The sequence below is a fragment of the Python bivittatus genome, unplaced genomic scaffold (assembly GCF_059951505.1).
Source record: "Python bivittatus isolate LINGU-HERP-01145 unplaced genomic scaffold, Pbiv_v1 ctg000650_np1212, whole genome shotgun sequence".
Classification (NCBI taxonomy): domain Eukaryota; kingdom Metazoa; phylum Chordata; class Lepidosauria; order Squamata; family Pythonidae; genus Python; species Python bivittatus.
Window position 1 is genome coordinate 2,815,661 of NW_028277093.1, and position 17,786 is coordinate 2,833,446.

General features: G+C 41.9%; 1 protein-coding gene across 1 annotated transcript; it reads right to left on the reverse strand.

Moving 5' to 3' along the window:
- Positions 1–6,460: 6,460 nt before the first annotated feature.
- Positions 6,461–12,072, reverse strand: LOC103055579 (uncharacterized). The gene is made up of 5 exons (XM_088151319.1): positions 11,019–12,072; positions 10,669–10,795; positions 10,433–10,512; positions 9,807–9,933; positions 6,461–8,614 (listed from the first exon to the last, which is right to left on the reverse strand). Exons 1-5 carry the CDS (start codon positions 11,442–11,444, stop codon positions 6,975–6,977), a joined length of 2,400 nt encoding a protein of 799 aa, XP_088007445.1. The 5' UTR covers positions 11,445–12,072; the 3' UTR covers positions 6,461–6,974.
- Positions 12,073–17,786: the final 5,714 nt, after the last annotated feature.

Sequence of the window (17,786 nt, forward strand, 5' to 3'; positions counted from 1 at the left end):
GGAATCTTTATACAGAGAAGCATTTATTAATAATGATCAGGAATCTCTCTTTGCTTTCTGTTTCTTCTGATATATTATCTTATAATTTTTCTTCAATTCATAATATCTTAAAGGAGGCTGTTGTAAATTAGTTTTCTGTATGCTAAATATAGAGCTCTTAATTTTTTCTTAGCTTAGAAAAAAAAAAGCTTAGTGACACAGTCTGCATCAAACCAACTTGAAGTAATACTCAGATGAGTATTTCTTTGATTTGATGCAGTGGATGCTCCAGATACTAGAAGTTTACTGATTAAATTTGTTAGAGTATTAAAAGAAATTGTTTTTTTCTGTAGAACTCCCATTTTTTATTATATATGATCTAAAATCTAAAGCTTGAGTAGAGTTTAAAACTGTAGCCAAATAATTATTTAAATGTTCTGCCAATCCTGCAATATAAATTGCCTTCCTGAAAAACATTCAGAGAATAATATTGGGTCAAACAAACATCTTTATCATTGGTTTACAAGCTTAAAATTATAGATTATCATTATCTGATCTGAAGCTGACATTACATAATGTGATCAAGAGAAATAAATTGGTTTATGTTAAATAATATGCTCCCCACCCACAAATCAACATGAATTCACCAGGATGATCATGTACCATTGTACCATTTAAAATTGTTAAGTTTACCATTACAAAGACTGGCTAAACAAGAACCCACATAGCTGATGTTCTGATCTTTAAACTGTCTGTCATACAATCCATTTGCCCAAGGTTTGGCAGGTAAATAAGGGAATTTGGCTACCAATGCTTCATTATTAGGGCCAATTTTTGGCATTTAAGTCACCCAGGATCACAAAATGTGTATGGGGGAATTTTAAAAGCAGATTATATATATATATTGTTCCAATTCTGTCCAAATATGTTTAATTTGGAATCGTGTTTTAACTCGTGGAAGATAAATATTTATAATTATTAAATCAAGATGCTTTAATTTTAATTGGATTGTAACAGTGTATTGTTCATAGTGCCCTACTAAGGTTGTCTCTGCCTTTAAAGCACTTGAGACAAGGATTGCTAAGCCTGCATTGTTATGCCCTTTCTTGGAAGTTCTAGAAGCCTTTACAATAAATGGAGTAAAGCCCTGAAGATAAAAATGATTGTGCACCCAGGTTTCCTGTAATACAATAATATCAAACTTGCTTAAATATTGAGTAAAAGAAATACTATTATACTTATTAAACCAACCAGCAATATCCCAGGAAATTATTTTCAGAATGGAGTGTTTAGGACTATATTCTGAAAGCAGTCAACATCAATGCAATTTAGTAATCCTTCCTTGTCGAAAATAACAGAGTGATTCCTGCTTCTGGAATTACTCACCAGTGAGTTTTGGATGGACTAGGGGTCCCTTGAAAAGACCACTAGATTGTCTGGGTTACCACCTAATTCATTGGCCTCCAGGTATCTCATTTGTTGCCAATTTGAAGCAGACTCAGTGTTAGGTTTATTCTGCCCTCTCTTTGTTTCTCTTGTTGCCATTTGCTTCCATGTCAGGGGCAAACCTTACATTGTTATATTTTGTTGCTTGATTTGCTTGATTAATTACTTTCCCTAATGGTTTGACTAGGGGATCTTTAAGTTTGCAGGGTTGACGTACAATTGGCTGTATTTTATAAAAACAAGATACTATGATATATTTTTTATAAATAGAATCCTTGAGATTGAATATACTATCTGCTGTTTCTGTTGTTTTGAACATAACAGTTCAAATGTTTTAAAATAATTTAAAATAGGTACTCAACCTTACTGATCATATTTATAGTGATTGATGGAATTCAATGTTGGATCAATTGAACAAAATGCCATTTCCGTTCCAATTGAGATAACATTCCTTTAGGTTTTGGATAATTTATGAAGGCCAATTTATTAGGCACAGGTTTAGGATTCCAGGGTATATTAAACAACTTAGTAATGATGTTCTAACATTTACTGCATTTGGGGTTAACCATAGTTGGATCTTCTGGCACTAAAGGGCATAAAGATTGCTTTACATCAACAGTTATTTGAGTTTGACAAGCAATTGATTTTCTCTTCTCACCAGATTCAGTTGTCTTTAAGTTAGAGCTTATAATTGTTACTATTTTTATGCTGTGTTTGAAGCCCTCTTTGATTTCTTACTTAATGTCTTATAGTATCTTTCTTGTCCTTTTTGTTGTTATTAGGTGTATGCATAATATTAAACAGTCTATTAAATTTGAACTCTTTAATAAAAATTCATTTTTATTGTATTTTATATTGTTTTATTGTATTTTAATATTTATTGCTGTTTTATTGTGAACCACCCAGAGTCACTTTTTGTGAGATGGGTGGTATCTAAATTTGAAATTTAAATAAACAAACAAACAAACAAACTTCCCAGCCAGTTTACTTGCTTTATAGTTCTTTATATTTTTACTTTTATTTCTTCAGCTGTCCTTGTTTCTTTGAATCAGTATTATTTGAGTTTAGATTTTCTTTCCTGGATCTCAGTGGTTTATTTGTTAGCTTTGGGGATTGTAAGAGGTTATTTCTTTGCTCTGACACTTTAACTGTATCACATTTCTCCACTTTCACCATTTGTTGGACCAATTTAGTGAGCATAAACACAAGGTTTTTACACTCAGTTAATTTTTTTTTAATTAATGGAAGTTCTGCACTCCATTTCATATTTAATTTACCAAGTGATTCCTTCAATTGCTTCAAAGTATCCAACATTGTCTGCTGCAAAGCCATCATTCTGAGTCTAGTTGGCAACCTTGCATCATCAAAAGATAAGTTCCTTTTATTTGTTCTCACTGTATCATTCGATTTATACAGTCTCTAGATAAATTATTCATTTGCAGATTAACATATATTTGAGCGTGCATAGTTGGCAATGTTATGTCATGGAATGTGCTCATTGCTGTACATTTTGGAAAGTCCTTCACACATGTGTACAGTATAAATATACTTCCTCAAAACTCATTTAAGGCCAGTTCCGGGCTGTTGAAAAGCTCCTGAGGTTCCCTGAATTTCTTCCATACACACATTTATTCAAAATGGAGTTATTATTGCTAAAACACTTTCTTCCTACATCAAGAAAGGCTTTCACAAAGCCCATCTATGAATCCTCGCCCGGATACCTTTATTAAATTCCCTGCTCTCTGAAGACTATGTATAACAGATTTCTGTTTATAGATAATGCAGTGTAACATTTTTGAAGTAAAACAGAGCACAGAAAACCTTGGTTAATAACAGGTTGGAGTTGGTCACTCTGCTGAGACCCAGAGAGAAACTCCTCACTTCAGCCACCATTGTGACTTTTTGAGCCTTCACAAAAGGAAACCTCTGAAGGGCCAGAGTTGAGGAATGTTTAATCTCTCCACTTGAGGGACATCTAAAATACAGAAGAGATACTGTTTTCTTTTGGTAAAGTAATAGTACTTTTCAATGGCTTTTGCCCTGATGTCGTTTTCAAAGAGAGGATTTTTCAGTTCCTCAGTTAAAGATATTAATAAGCAGTTTTATCTGCGAGGATCTGAGGTTATAAACAATGGTGGCTATGAGACCCGGTCTGAAACTGAGGGGGAGCAAAATAGGTGTCCTGAAGAAAGAAAAATAATATTGCAGGAAAACAAGTTCCCAAATATTTAAGTTTCAAAAACATTTACCTCAGAATACGCAGAATGGTAGAGAAATGATTCTCAGTGAGAAACCTCTGAGGATTCTCCTGAGGTAAAATATCCTCCTGAGCAAAGGGGATCCTTTGTAAAGGAGGAATAAGAGAAAGAGAAGGGATTGCTAAGTATTCCAACACTAATTTAAAGCTCTTCTTTTCAAAAGGAAGACGAGAAACATCTATTTTATGAGGGGTTAAATAGAAAACTCTGTTTAAAAAGATCCTTGTTAAGGATGAAAGAAACAGAGCAAAAGGGCCTCTTGAGAAGTTAATATCCTGAGGTCCTGAAAGAACCGAATCAAAGGAAAAATATTTGCCAATGGAGTTCTAAGTAGAACAGAAAATTTAGGAAATAGCACCAATCTGAAGAAATTCACCTTCCTTTGAGACATACACAAGATATTTATTTATACATTTTATACAATGTACAGGCTGCTTAATGACAGCAACACACAACACACTCTATGGGATTTGATTATCGTTTGTCTTTTTTCCCCCCCTTATGTTTGAAAAAGCAAAGAAATGCTAAAAAAATCTGGCCATCTGGTCTGGGGATCTGGTGATTTGGTGCAGAGCCTTCAAAGTTAGGAAGTTACTGTTAGGAAATGAATGGTGCTCTCCTACAGATCACGTTTTTAACAGTTTTAATAGTTATTGTTTTAATATTTTATTTTTGTTATTTTGTTATTGTTTTTATTTCTCTTGGGGGGGTTAACTTTGCAGGCATCCAGAGTTATGGAAGTGAGATTGGCAGCTACATAAATTTAATAAATACATTTATATCCTCCATTGTCACTGCCTTTGGAGAGAGTAGCTACAATGAGGAGATCTGGAAGCGAATTGGAGGGGAAGCTGCTGATTGGACAGCCACAACTCCTGAGAATCCAGCCAATCAGAGAGTAGAGCCCAAGGACAAGGAGTTCCATTCCTGTAAGAAATGGTGGGGCACCAACAGTGCCCTCTTGAGTCACTTTAAAGAATAAGCTATTGGTTTCCTTGCAGAACTCGACACTTTACATACAATGGAAGCTGCTTTCGGCTCAAAAGCTATGGGGCAAAAAGAAAATTAAATCAGAAATGGGAAGCTGCTTCCAAACCTCTGCCCTTTGGAGTCTCTTTACAAATGTCTACCTAGAATAAGATTTGTGGGGGTGGTCTGCAAAGGGAGGAATCCTTTTCATACAGGATGCAACTCCCCCTCCCCTTTTCAACATAGGAACATTTCTTATGCCAAGTGGAGCCACTGATCTGCAGCCTCTCTCTTTGAGACATCTGGAACCTTCTGGCATCCTAGTCCACACACCTTAAAGATCCAGAGGTTGAGAAACACTGCTTTAAAAGATCCAAAAAAAAAAAAAAAGGCTGACACCAACAGAAAAAAGATAGATCTGTACCAGAGTCCAACCTTCCCCACTCAACCTAGGACTTTGGACCTCAAAGAAACCTGTTGGGGAGAATTTCAGCTTTGGTGCTGCACCCACCACAAGCACAACTATACTTGCTAGCAGCTGTCAGCCTTACAACAGCATAGATGCAGCCTCACATATCTGTAACGGATTATATGGCCACCCATCTCATATGCATGACTCTGTACCGCTAATATGAAAAATAATAAAATACATACACACACAACTATATACAAATCATGAGGCAAACAGTCTAAATCATTATTAAAGGTAGAAATGCTACTGACTGGAGCTTAAATCCTGGAGACTGAATCCATGCAGTTTTCTTACCAGTAAGTTAATGATGGGCAGTGTGAAAGAGCATTCTTTTGTCTATTCTAATTCTCCTCCTAATCAGCTTAATTGGATGATACCTGGAACCTAATGTTTTCCACCATTTTTTTTTTTTTGGCTTAAGAGTGCCAAACACAAATAAACCTATCCAAACCCCCTATCATTTAATGGCTGCATTTGAACTTTGTCCATCACTTCTATATCCTTTTTTCAAATAGGATGACCAGAACTATACACAATATTTGAGATGCAAATAGACTGTAGAAGGGAATAATGGTTTTACTTCCATTCCTTTCCTACTGATGCCTAACATGGGATTTGTCTTTTTTTCAACTGCCACAGAGTCAATGGCTTCACTGAGGTCTCCGTTATCACCCAAGATCTTTCCCCTGCCTACGTATGGCTCAGGCCTCAACAATGTGGATGTCAAGTTAGGAACTTATGCCCCAGTACATGTCACTTTCAGTGTTCTTCAAGGGAACTGCACTGACCACTGAGTTGACTGTTCATTCTCTTTCAAGAAATTCTTCTCAAATTCCTCACAATCACTTTTGTTTTCACTATCTTGAGTACTTCAATATCTGCAGTGTATTGTCGAAGGCTTTCACGGCCAGAATACGATGGCTGGTGTGGGTCTTCCGGGCTGGGTGGCCGTGTTCTGGAAGTTTTGTTTCCTAACGTTTCACCAGCATCTGTGACCGGCATCTTCAGAGGGCAAGATGCCCTCTGAAGATGCCAGTCACAGATGCTGGCGAAACGTTAGGAAACAAAACTTCCAGAACATGGCCACACAGCCTGGAAGACCCACACCAACCATCATTTGCAGGCTTGGCCAACTCGTGGCTTATCAAGAAAACTAACAGTCATTGCATTTTCTCCTAGGATTAAGTGGTTGACCAAAGTAGAGTCTCCAATTATATATCCAATGATGAATTACTGCCTTCCCAATGTGGGGATGGTTCACATATCTGTGCGCATACATGCGATTGTCAAAAGTCACACTCCAAAAAAGACAGGCCCAGAATAAAAATAATGTAAAAAGATTTAATAAAATGTAATAGCCATTCAAATAAGGAAGCAAATTGATTCTTATGTACATGCAGCCACCATTATCTCTCACACCCAAACATCCCCTTTCCGACTTCCAACAGAAACAACAAAAATACAAGAAATTGAGGTAGTTTTACTGGAAATGGGGGGGGGATGCAGAGAGGAATAGGACTGCAGATGTTTCACTGGAAGAATAAATAAATGGATACAGAAAGGAAGAAAAGAGAGAAGTCCACCTCTGGCCTTAATTAAATTTCACACACACACTCCCCTGGATTCTAGCCTAGTGCCTTAACCACTAGATCAAATTGGCTCTCTTGCCCTTCCTTGACTCTAACTCACTTTCTTTAATCATAATCCATCCCCTTTCCATTTTGACGTTGTGATCAGAAATGGAATCACTTAAGTTCTTTCCACCCTGCATGCATGTACTGTGTATGGCCTCTCCCCTATGTGGCTCCTTTTACAAGAAGTTCACTACCCTGAATGAAGCTCCTTCCATTTTATAAGCTGCCAGCTGGGTTCTCCCTTGTGTGGATCCTTTTATGAAAAGAGAGGGAAGTGTTGTGACTAAAACTCTTTCCACAGTCTTTGCACTGATATGGTTTCTCTCCTGTGTGGATCCTCCTATGTGAAGTCAGGGAACTGCTTGTACTGAAACTCTTCCCACAGTCCATGCAATGATATGGCTTCTCACCAGAGTGGATCCTCTTATGTGAAATCAGGTCACTGCTTGTATGAAAGCTCTTTTCACAGTCTGTGCATTTATATGGTTTCTCCCCTGAGTGGATCCTCTTATGGGAAGAAAGATGACTGCTCTTACTGAAGCTCTTTCCACATTCCATGCATTGATATGGTTTCTCCCCCGTGTGGATCCTTTCATGGGAACTCAGGGAATCTCTCCGGCTGAAACGCTTTCCACATTCCATGCACTTATATGGTTTCTCCCCTGTATGGATCCTTTTATGGGATGTAAGGGAACCACTTGTGGTGAAGCTCTTTCCACACTCTGTGCATCTATATGGCTTCTCCCCAGTGTGGATCCTTTTATGGGAGGTAAGTTGACTGTTTTGGGTAAAGCTCTTTCCACACTCCATACATTTATATGGCTTCTCTCCTGAGTGGATCCTTTTATGGGAAGTAAGATCATTACTCTTCCGGAAGCTCTTTCCACAGTCCATGCACTGATAAGGTTTCTCCCCTGTGTGGATCCTTTTATGGTAAATGAGTTCACTACTTGTACTGAATCTCTTTCCACACTCAATGCATTGATATGGTTTCATCCCTGTATGGATCCTTTCATGGGAAGTAAGGGAAGTGCTCTGGCTGAAACTCTTTCCACATTCCATGCACTTATATGGTCTCTCCCCAGTGTGGATCCTTTTATGAGAAGTAAGGTTACCGCTCCAACTGAAGTTTTTTCCACACACCATGCATTGATACGGTTTTTCCCTTGTGTGGATCCTTTTATGGGAAGTAAGATCACTCCTAATTCTAAAACCCTTTCCACACTCCATGCATTTAAATAGCTTCTCCCCTAAGTGGATTCTTTTATGGGAAACGAGATCACTGCTTGTATTGAATCTCTTCCTGCACTCCATGCATTGATATAGTTTCATCCCTATATGGATCCTTTTATGGGAAGTAAGATCACTACTTGTATTGAATCTCTTTCTGCATTCCATGCATTTATATGGTTTCTTTCCCCCAATTGTCTTTTTATGCAAAGTAAGGCCATTGCTTGTATAGAAACTCTTTTGGCACTTTGCATTTTTATATGGTTTTTCTATCTTGATGCTTTGATGTAAAGGAATACAGAGATTCAAAGCATTATTTTTTCCACGTTCTCTGCATTCACGCTGCTTTTGTTTAAGGTGGGTTCTGCTATATTCATATTCATCTAATTTATTTCTGAACATTTTTTCACCCTCCAAACTGCTTCCTGTTTCTTTGTGATGTTGGGTATGGAAGGTGTGGTTTTGTCCATACTGAAAAATAGAGAATTTCTCCATCCTATTGTTCAACTGGTTTTCCTCAGGCACCTTTGGCTCCCCCTGATTGTCCAATATCCCTTCTCCAGTTTCAGTTCTTTGCAAAAATTTCACACCTGGTTCTTTATAATCCTCATTGTCTTGCCAGTCAACTGTTTGGAATGAAAAGAAAGAAAGCAGAAAATTCATGAGATGTTTAAGGCACAAAGTGAAGGCGCCATTACATCATATTAGCCACATTTTTTATCTCAACACTACTGTACCAAGATTTTTCCCTCTAGGCTGCATGGTGCTGGGAATATGTCTGGGGCATTGTTTCCTACATCTCTGATCCTTCCTGTGAGGTTATCTGCAGAATGTTGGACTGCTTGGAGGCAACTGAGGTATGATGTCCCACAGGACTCCATTATTTTTCCCCCAGCCATTCAGTGTGAGTAGGAAACCTATGGGGAGGAGCATTTAGAGTCCTGGAGTGGGATATGACCAGTTTTATTGCTTCTTAGCATTTAGGTTCAACTGTGAGGGAAGAAAAGTTGAAAATAAATCAAGAAAAAATGGAGGTGGTGTTGCTACAAGGAAACTGGATTTAGGTACTGGGATTCAGCATGCTGGGGATGAGGTTGCCCTCCCTTGAAAAACCAGGTCTGCACTCCAGGAGTGTTGCTTCATCCTCAGCTGTCCCTGCATTTGCTGGCAGCCACACAGAGAACTCTTTACTAGCAGCAACACCTTTGAGATAAACAGTGGGAGAATCAGGATATCCTGTGCCTGACCCTTTTTTTCTCCCTTCCACCCAGAGATTGCTTAAATAAGCTTTCTCTACCTGAGCAGCTTCTCTCTCCAGCCCAGGCTCCTTTAATAAGTGCTAACCAGTTAACAAGCTCAGCTCTGTGACCTTAATTAGTTGATCAGAACCCTCCCTGTGCTGTTGTTGGAAACTGACCAGAACTTAATCAGTTTCATAACTGAGAGCTTTTTTGTCTCCTAAAGTGCACTAAGCCAACAGCCAGAGCTAGTACATTCCGCCCAATGTGTATTCTCTACTGTGTGCCTGTTTACTTACTTGTAATCCTTCCTTCCCAATAAATGTAAATACAAATATTAATTTCCTTCTTGCTAATTATCCCAGCACTAGGGTGAGCACTCCAAAGGGTGGGGGAGTGGGGAAAAAGGCCTATAACATTGGTCCTGCAAACCTTATTTTGAATGCACATAAGGTTATTTCACTTCTCTGTAGGAAAAGTAGAGACCTGAATCTCCTCTGAAAAATTGATAAGCTGGTTGTTTCTGACCAGAAAATACCTTCCCCACTTATTTGAACCTCTAGCGAAAAGGATCTCTTACGCAAAGAGTTCACATTCTTAGCATTTTCCAGCATGACTTCTCTGTACAGAGATTTTTGATCAAAATCCAGCAGAGCCCACTCCTCCTCAGAGAAAAACACAGTTACATCTTCAAAGGACACAGGAACCTGTAGTAATAAAAAAAAAAACATTCCGTGTTAATGTAGAGTTCCAGAAAGTATTTGCAAATTCTCTATACTAATGACCAATCTTGCTGATTCTGTAGGACCTTCAATACTATTCATTGATAGCAACCCTAATATCCTTTTTAGTCAACTCCCGAGACAAGACTAGGGGGCAATTCGGACCTCCAATACTTCCTGGAAGGTTGGTTCATCGAGCAAGTATATGACTTAATCAATGCCTTATGTTGTCCACTAGGACATATGCAGTCTTCATTCAACAAGTAGAAGAAGTTGTTGGGAGATGTCCTCCAGAAGTAGCTTGAGATGCTCTGAATGTATGGATAATATCAGATTACTGGGAAGCTGCTTATACTTTGGAAAACTGGTTAGATGGAAGCTAACCAACTAGCTCTGGAAAAGGGATTCAGACCACTTTGGAGAGAGTTGCATGTTCCCTGAATAAATCATGTTACACTTTGGGAGGCAGGTATCCTCCTCCTACCTGAGTTGGAAGTACAACCGCTGTTTCTGCTCCATCACAAAGAGATGTTCCCACCGGTATTATCACTGTTGTTCCATTTTCTGAGAGCAAGATAAAAGGTTAGGAAATGCTTGTTTTAAAAACAGCTGGAGGAAAACTATGCACAAAGGCCAGGCTTGCACACAGGTCTAAGGTAGTATTGTAAAAGAAACTCATGAATAAAAAGAGTCCAATAAATCAAAGGAGCCTTCTTTTACCTGATGGTGGGACTTGAGATGGGTCCTCCTGGGAGATCCCCCCCAAGACGGGTTTCTGAGGGGCATATGACACATCCCCTAATGCTTTAGGCGCTTGGGTGGCCACCTCCATGAAGAGCTCTTGAACCTGAAATAGGAGCCAAGAGAAAAGAGAACATCACTGCCCCCTGCCCCAGCTTTACAGCCCCTCTGGAAGAAGGGACTGGGCTTCTTACAAGTCCTTGGAAATAATCAGGGTGAGGGAGGATGGAAGCATTTATCTAACAAAGATGCAATTTTATTAAAATCCTGCTGAATATATTAGAATGGAAACATTTAAGAATTCATTCATGTTGCTTTTATGGTCTCACCTGCCGCTTTCGCTGTATCTTCTGCTCCGCACGGCTCGGGAGGAAGCCTTCGGCCAGGGCCACCGCCTGGGAGCTGGTCTCTGCTCCGCGCTTCCAGACCCAGCTCTCCATCTCTGGGGGCAGGATGGCCGGGGACTGCTCCAGGACCACCAGGCCCAGCATCTGAGCTTTCCCGCGCCCTTCCTGCCTCATCCACCGACCGTACAGGTGGTGGAGTCGGCCGCATCCTCCTCGGAGTCCCTCAGCCTCCTGGCGGCAGAGCTCCCTGAAAGGGCAGCCCTGGACGGCCCAACGGGGGGCTGCTTCTTCCGGAAGGTTCGGCCTGGGTCTTGCTGCTTCTCCAAAGAAATCCAGAGGCTCCCCTGAACCTGCAAAGCAACTTTCACGCGGGGGAGCAGAACGGCAAGGAGAGCCCCCTTCAGCCATCTTGGCGGACGAGGGATCTCTCCGTCCCCTGGACGACTAGATTCTTTCCATTCAGCGGGAAGGGCGCTCAGTTTCCAGGCCGAGAGGAGAACGAGGAGAGAGCCAAGAGTCCAAGGCACTGACAGGAACTTTCTTTCTTTCTTTCTTTCTTTCATAGGAAGGAAGGAAGGAAGGAAGGAAGGAGGGGATTTTTTGGCTGGCGCCAGCAGGAAAACGCGAGTCCGCCCCGAGGCTGCCCCTCGCCCGGGCTCCGCTGCCCAAGAGAGGCGCGCAGCTCCCTCCCGGAAGGGTCTTCCGCCCCGCTTTGTTCCAGGCTCGGCCCGGGCTTCGGCCGGCGGGCGCGCCGCTCGCTGCAGAGGCGCCCTCGGCGTGGGAACGGCCGCTTCCGGCCTCCGCTGCAAACCGCGGGCGAGGCGCTGCGCGGAGCAGAAGCTCCCCGTCGCCTCTCGGCTGCACCCGGAAGCCCGGCGGCGCGTTGCGAGAGGGCGCCCTCTGGCGGGCGCTGCCTGCGGGCGGGTGGGTGCCCGGGACGCTGGCGAGGAGAGGAGTCGCCGGAGCCTGAGTGGGGGACGCCCGGCGGGGCTTTCCTCCTCCTCGCGGAAAACCATCCCCGGCGCACCGCCGCCCGCCCGCCCGCTGCTCCTGAGGAACTCAAGCTGGAGAGCGGGCACCAAACGCGTTTCACAGTCAAACGCTCCCCATCTTTGTATCAAATGGGGAGAGGCGTGTAGGACACGTTTTCTCAAGTTACTTTCTCAAGCAGGGCCTCCCCCCTCCCCCCCCGTTTATCCGACCGCAGAATTTTAGTGCCTCTTCCTCCTGTCGTTCAGGACCGTGTCCGCTGCCCTGCACGCCATCCTACGCTGCCATTACACACTCAACGTGTGTGATAAGAATCCAGGAGTCTGCTTGAACCTTTTTGCAACTAACAGTTTTATTAAATGCCAAGATTAGGCCCCGGGCCACAGGAGAGCAGTCCGAGGCTGGATCAATGTCGAAGAGAACCAGCCTGAAGCTCCTTGTCAAGGTGCGGAGCAGGGAAGGGTTTCATAAGCCTCCTGGGCCGTGATTGGAACCCACCAGGGCTTTGCAGGGAAACAGCCAGGCAGAGCTGGACCAGGCGGGGATCTGACCTTGGGCCTCCTCAACCCCCTCCCGCCATCTGACTGTAGACTTGTAGTGCCTCTTCCATCTGACCTTCAAGGCCATTTCCTCTTCCCTCCACACCATCCTACACTGCCATCACACACCCAACATGTATGATAAAAAATCAGGAGTCTGGTAGCACCTTTTTGCAACTAACAATTTTATGAAAAGGTATAAGCTTTCATGAGCTACAACTCCCTTCGTGAGATAAATGTTTGTGCATTTCTGCCTGCCAATTATAATCTCAAAAGTGGAGTCCCTGAACTTCTTCCCAGACTCTAGTGCATTTATATGTTCCTCCCCTGAGGAGACCTTTTAATGGGAGGTAAGGTGAATGGACATATTCCAAAAGATCTCTAATATGTGGATACTTTAATTGGAAGTAAGGGAAATGCTCAATCTGAACTTTTCTTCACTGCATTCACTTGAAGATTTCATCTCCCGTTGGAATCAAAGGAAATTGGAGTCATCTAAGTTTTTCCAACACTTCATACATTTATATGGTTTGTTGTGCATGTGTATAAGGTTACACAAGTAAGAGTACTGCTCCTGCCACTCTTGCCACATTCCATGCACTTGAAAGGTTTCTCCCTCATGTGGATTCTTTTATGGTATGTAAGCTTACCGCTCTGAGTAAAACTCTTTCCACACTCCATGCATTTCAAAGTTTTTTCCCCTGTGTGGATCCTTTTATGGTCAGTAAGTTGATAGCTGTGAGTAAAGCTCTTTCCACATTCCATATATTTATATTTTTGTGAGTTGGGCGGTATCTAAAATTGAAATATAAATAAATAAATAAATAAATAAATAAATAAATAAGGCTTCTCTCCAGTATGGGTCCTTTTATGAGAAGTAAGGGAACCCACTCCAGTATCCTTGCCAAGAAAACCCCATGGACAATGTCAAAAGGCTAAAAGATATGACGCCGGAAGATGAACCCCTCAGGTCGGAAGGTGTCCAATATGCTACTGGGGAAGAGTGGAGGGCATTTCCAAGTAGCTCCAGAAAGAGTGAAGCGGCTGGGCCAAAGCCAAAAGGACGTTCACCTGTGGATGTATCTGGAAGCGAAAGGAAGGTCCGATGCTGTAAAGAACAATATTGTATAGGTACCTGGAATGCAAGGTCTATGAACCAAGGCAAGCTGGATGTGGTCAACATGAGATGACAAGATTGAACATCAACATCTTGGGAATCAGCGAATTAAAATGGACGGGAATGGGTGAATTTAATTCAGGTGACCATTATATCTACTACTGTGGGCAAGAAACCCTTTGAAGAAATGGAGTAGCACTCATAGTCAATAAGAGAGTAGGAAAGGCAATAATGGGGTACAACCTCAAAAACGACAAAATGATCTCAGTGCGTATCCAAGGCAAACCAGTCAACATCACAGTCATCCAAGTCTATGCCCCAACCACTGATGCCGAAGAAGCTGAAGTTGGCCGGTTCTATGAAGACCTACAACACCTTCTGGAACTAGCACCAAAAAAAGATCTCCTTTTCATCATAGGGGATTGGAATGCTAAAGTAGGAAGTCAAGGAATAATCAGGATAACAGGCAAGTTTGGCCTTGGAGCACAAAATGAAGCAGGGCAAAGGCTAATAGAGTTCTGTCAAGAGAACAAGTTGGTCATAGCAAACACTCTTTTCCAACAACACAAGAGACGACTCTACACATGGACATCACCAGATGGTCAATACCGAAACCAGATTGATTATATACTTTGCAGCCAAAGATGGAGAAGCTCTATACAGACAGCAAAAACAAGACCAGGAGCTGACTGTGGCTCAGATCATGAGCTTCTTACTGCAAAATTTAGGCTTAAATTGAAGAACGTAGGGAAAACCACTAGGCCACTCAGGTATGACTTAGATCATATTCCTTGTGAGTACACAGTGAAGGTGATGAATAGATTTAGGGGATTAGATTTGGTAGACAGAGTGCCTGAAGAACTATGGACGGAGGTCCGTAACATTGTACAGGAGGCAGCAACTAAAACCATCCCAAAGAAAAAGAAATGCAAGAAAGTAAAATGGCTGTCTGATGAGGCTTTACAAATAGCTGTGGAAAGAAGGAATGCAAAAAGCAAGGGTGAAAGGGAAAGATATAAGCAACTGAATGCAGATTTCCAGAGAATAGCAAGGAGAGATAAGAAGGCCTTCTTAAATGAACAATGCAAAGAAATCAAGGAAAACAATAGAATGGGGAAGGCTAGAGATCTCTTCAAGAAAATTGGAGATATCAAAGGAACGTTTAGTGCAAAGATGGGCATGATAAAGGACAAAAAAGGCAGGGACCTAACAGAAGCAGAAGAGATTAAGAAGAGGTGGCAAGAATACACAGAAGAACTCTACAAGAAAGATCTTAATGTCCCTGATGTCCACGCTGGTGTGATCACTGACCTTGAGCCAGACATCCTAGAGAGGGAAGTCAAGTGGGCCTTAGGAAGCATTGCTAACAACAAAGCTAGTGGAGATGACAGTATTCTAGCTGAGTTATTTAAAATACTAAAAGATGATGCTGTTAAAGTGCTGCACTCAATATGCCAGCAAGTTTGGAAAACGCAACAGTGGCCACGGGATTGGAAAAGGTCAGTTTACGTTCCTATTCCAAAGAAGGGCAATGCCAGTGAATCCTCAAACTATTGCACAATTGCGCTCATTTCACATGCTAGCAAAGTTATGCTCAAAATCCTACAAGCTAGGCTTCAGCAGTATGTGAACCGAGAACTACTGGATGTACAAGCTGGGTTTTGAAGAGGCAGAGGAACTAGAGATCAAATCGCCAACATTCGCTGGATCACGAAGAAAGCATGAGAGTTCCAGAAAAACATCTACTTCTGCTTCATTGAATATCCCAAAGCCTCCAACTGTGTGGATCACAACAAACTGTGGCAAATTCTTAAAGAGATGGGGGTACCAGACCACCTTACATGTCTCTTGAGAAATCTGTATGCGGGCCAAGAAGCAACAGTTAGAACTGGTCACAGAACAACCGATTGGTTCAAAATAGGGAAAGGAGTACGACAAGGCTGTATATTGTCACCCTGCTTATTTAACTTATATGCAGAGTACATCATGAGAAATGCCAGGCTGGAAGAATCACAAGCTGGAATTAAGACCACAGGGAGAAACATCAACAACCTCAGCTATGCAGATGATACCATCCTAATGGCAGAAAGTGAAGAAGAACTAAAGAACCTCTTGATGAGGGTGAAAGAGGAGAGTACAAAAGTTGGCTTGAAACTCAACATGAAAAAAATGAAGATCATGGCATCTGGACCCATTAATCCCTGGCAAATAGAAGGGGTAGAAATGGAAGCAGTAACAGACTTGATTTATTTGGGCTCCAAGATCACCACAGATGGAGACTGCAGCCATGAAATTAAAAGACACTTGCTCCTTGAGAGGAAAGCTGTGGCAAACCTAGACAGCATATTAAAAAGCAGAGACATCACCTTGCCAACAAAGATCTGCATAATCAAAGCTATGATTTTTCCAGTAGTAATGTATGGCTGTGAGAGCTGGACCAGAAAGAAGGCTGAGCGCTGAAGAATTGATGCCTTTGAACTGTGGTGGTGGAGAAGACTCTTAAGAGTCCCCTGGACTGTTAGGAGGTCAAACCAGTCAATCTTAAAGGAAATCAACCCTGACTGCTCATTGGAAGGATTGATAATGAAGCTCAGGCTCAGATACTTTGGTCACCTAATGCGAAGAGAGGACTCTTTGGAAAAGACCCTGATGCTGGGAAAGATTGAAGGCAAAAGGAGAAGGGGACAGCAGAGGATGAGATGGTTAGATAGCATCACTGAAGCAATGAGCATGAAACTCAGGGAGGCAGTGAAGGACAGGAAGACCTGGCACGATATGGTTCATGGGGTCACGAAGAGTCGGACACGACTTAACGACTGAACAACAAGGGAACTGCTAGTATTGAGGCTCTTTCTGTACTCCAGATGTCTATGTGGCTTCTCCCCTGTGTGGATCCTTTTATGCATAGTAAGTTGACTCTGCTATGTAAAGCTCTTTCCACATTCCATGCATTTGCATGGATTTTCATCCATGTGGATCCTTTTGCAGAAAGTAGGGTTAGTGTTCCACCTGAAGCTTTTCCCACACTCCATCCATCCCCTGGTGTGGATTCTGTTACGAAAAGTAAGAGAACTGCTCATACGGAAACTCTTTCCACACTTTCCATATTTATATGGTTTCTCCCCTGTGTGGATTGTTTATGGAAAGTCAGGGAATGGCTTTAGCGGAAGCAAGTAAGACTATTACTCCTAAGGAAACTCTTTCCACAGTCCATTCAGTGATATGGTTTTTCTATCTAGACATTTGGAGCTAAACTAGGTGGGAGGGTTCAACTGCATTTTTTCCCCTTGTTTCCTGCTTTCATCCTGTTTCTCTTTAGGGTAGGTTCTACAATATTCACATACATCTGATTTATCTCTCCACCTTTTCCCACACCCTAAGCAACATTTTTGTTTGCAGTCATGTTCAGCCAGGAAGACATGGATTTCTGCACATTAAAAAGTAGAGGATTTCTCCAGCTTACTGTAACTGCTTTTCTTGAGGTCTTTCTTGTCCCCACTGATTTCCAAAGATCCCATCTCCCATTTCAGTTTTGTGTTTGTGAAGGGTTCTCAATCTCCCAGCCTTTACTTGCTTTGGACAAAAAGAGATGAAAGAGGAAAAATTCAGGACATATTTAAGGCACAAACTGAGGGTGTCATAGAGGTCAAACCCCAGGAGCTGCATTTTTAATTTGAATGTTGTTATTCGTCCCAAGCTATGGCAAACCTAGATAGCATATTAAAAAGCAGAGACGTCACCTTGCTGACAAAGATCAGCATAGTCAAAGCTATGGTTTTTCCAGCAGTAATGTATGACTCTGAGAGCTGGACCATTAAGAAGGCTGAGCGCCGAAGAATTGATGCCTTTGAACTGTGGTGCTGGAGAAGACTCTTAAGAGTCCCCTGGACTGCTAGGAGGTCAAACCAGTCAATCTTAAAGGAAATCAACCCTGATTGCTCATTGGAAGGATCGATGATGAAGCTCAAGCTCAGATTCTTTGGTCACCTAATGCGAAGAGAGGACTCTTTGGAAAAGACCCTGATGCTGGGAAAGATTGAAGGCAAAAGGAGAAGGGGATGGCAGAGGATGAGATGGTTAGATAGCATCACTGAAGCAATGAGC

What these genes read in the sequence shown, in the direction of transcription:
- LOC103055579 (XM_088151319.1), bottom strand. Translation starts at nt 11,444, where the DNA reads ATGGCTGAAGGGGGCTCTCCTTGCCGTTCTGCTCCCCCGCGTGAAAGT. An exon ending in AGATACAGCGAAAGCGGCAG is followed by an intron (nt 10,796 to 11,018) that starts GTGAGACCATAA and finishes CTCCTATTTCAG; the next exon opens with GTTCAAGAGCTCTTCATGGA. An exon ending in TAAGAATGTGAACTCTTTGC is followed by an intron (nt 8,615 to 9,806) that starts GTAAGAGATCCT and finishes CATTCCAAACAG; the next exon opens with TTGACTGGCAAGACAATGAG.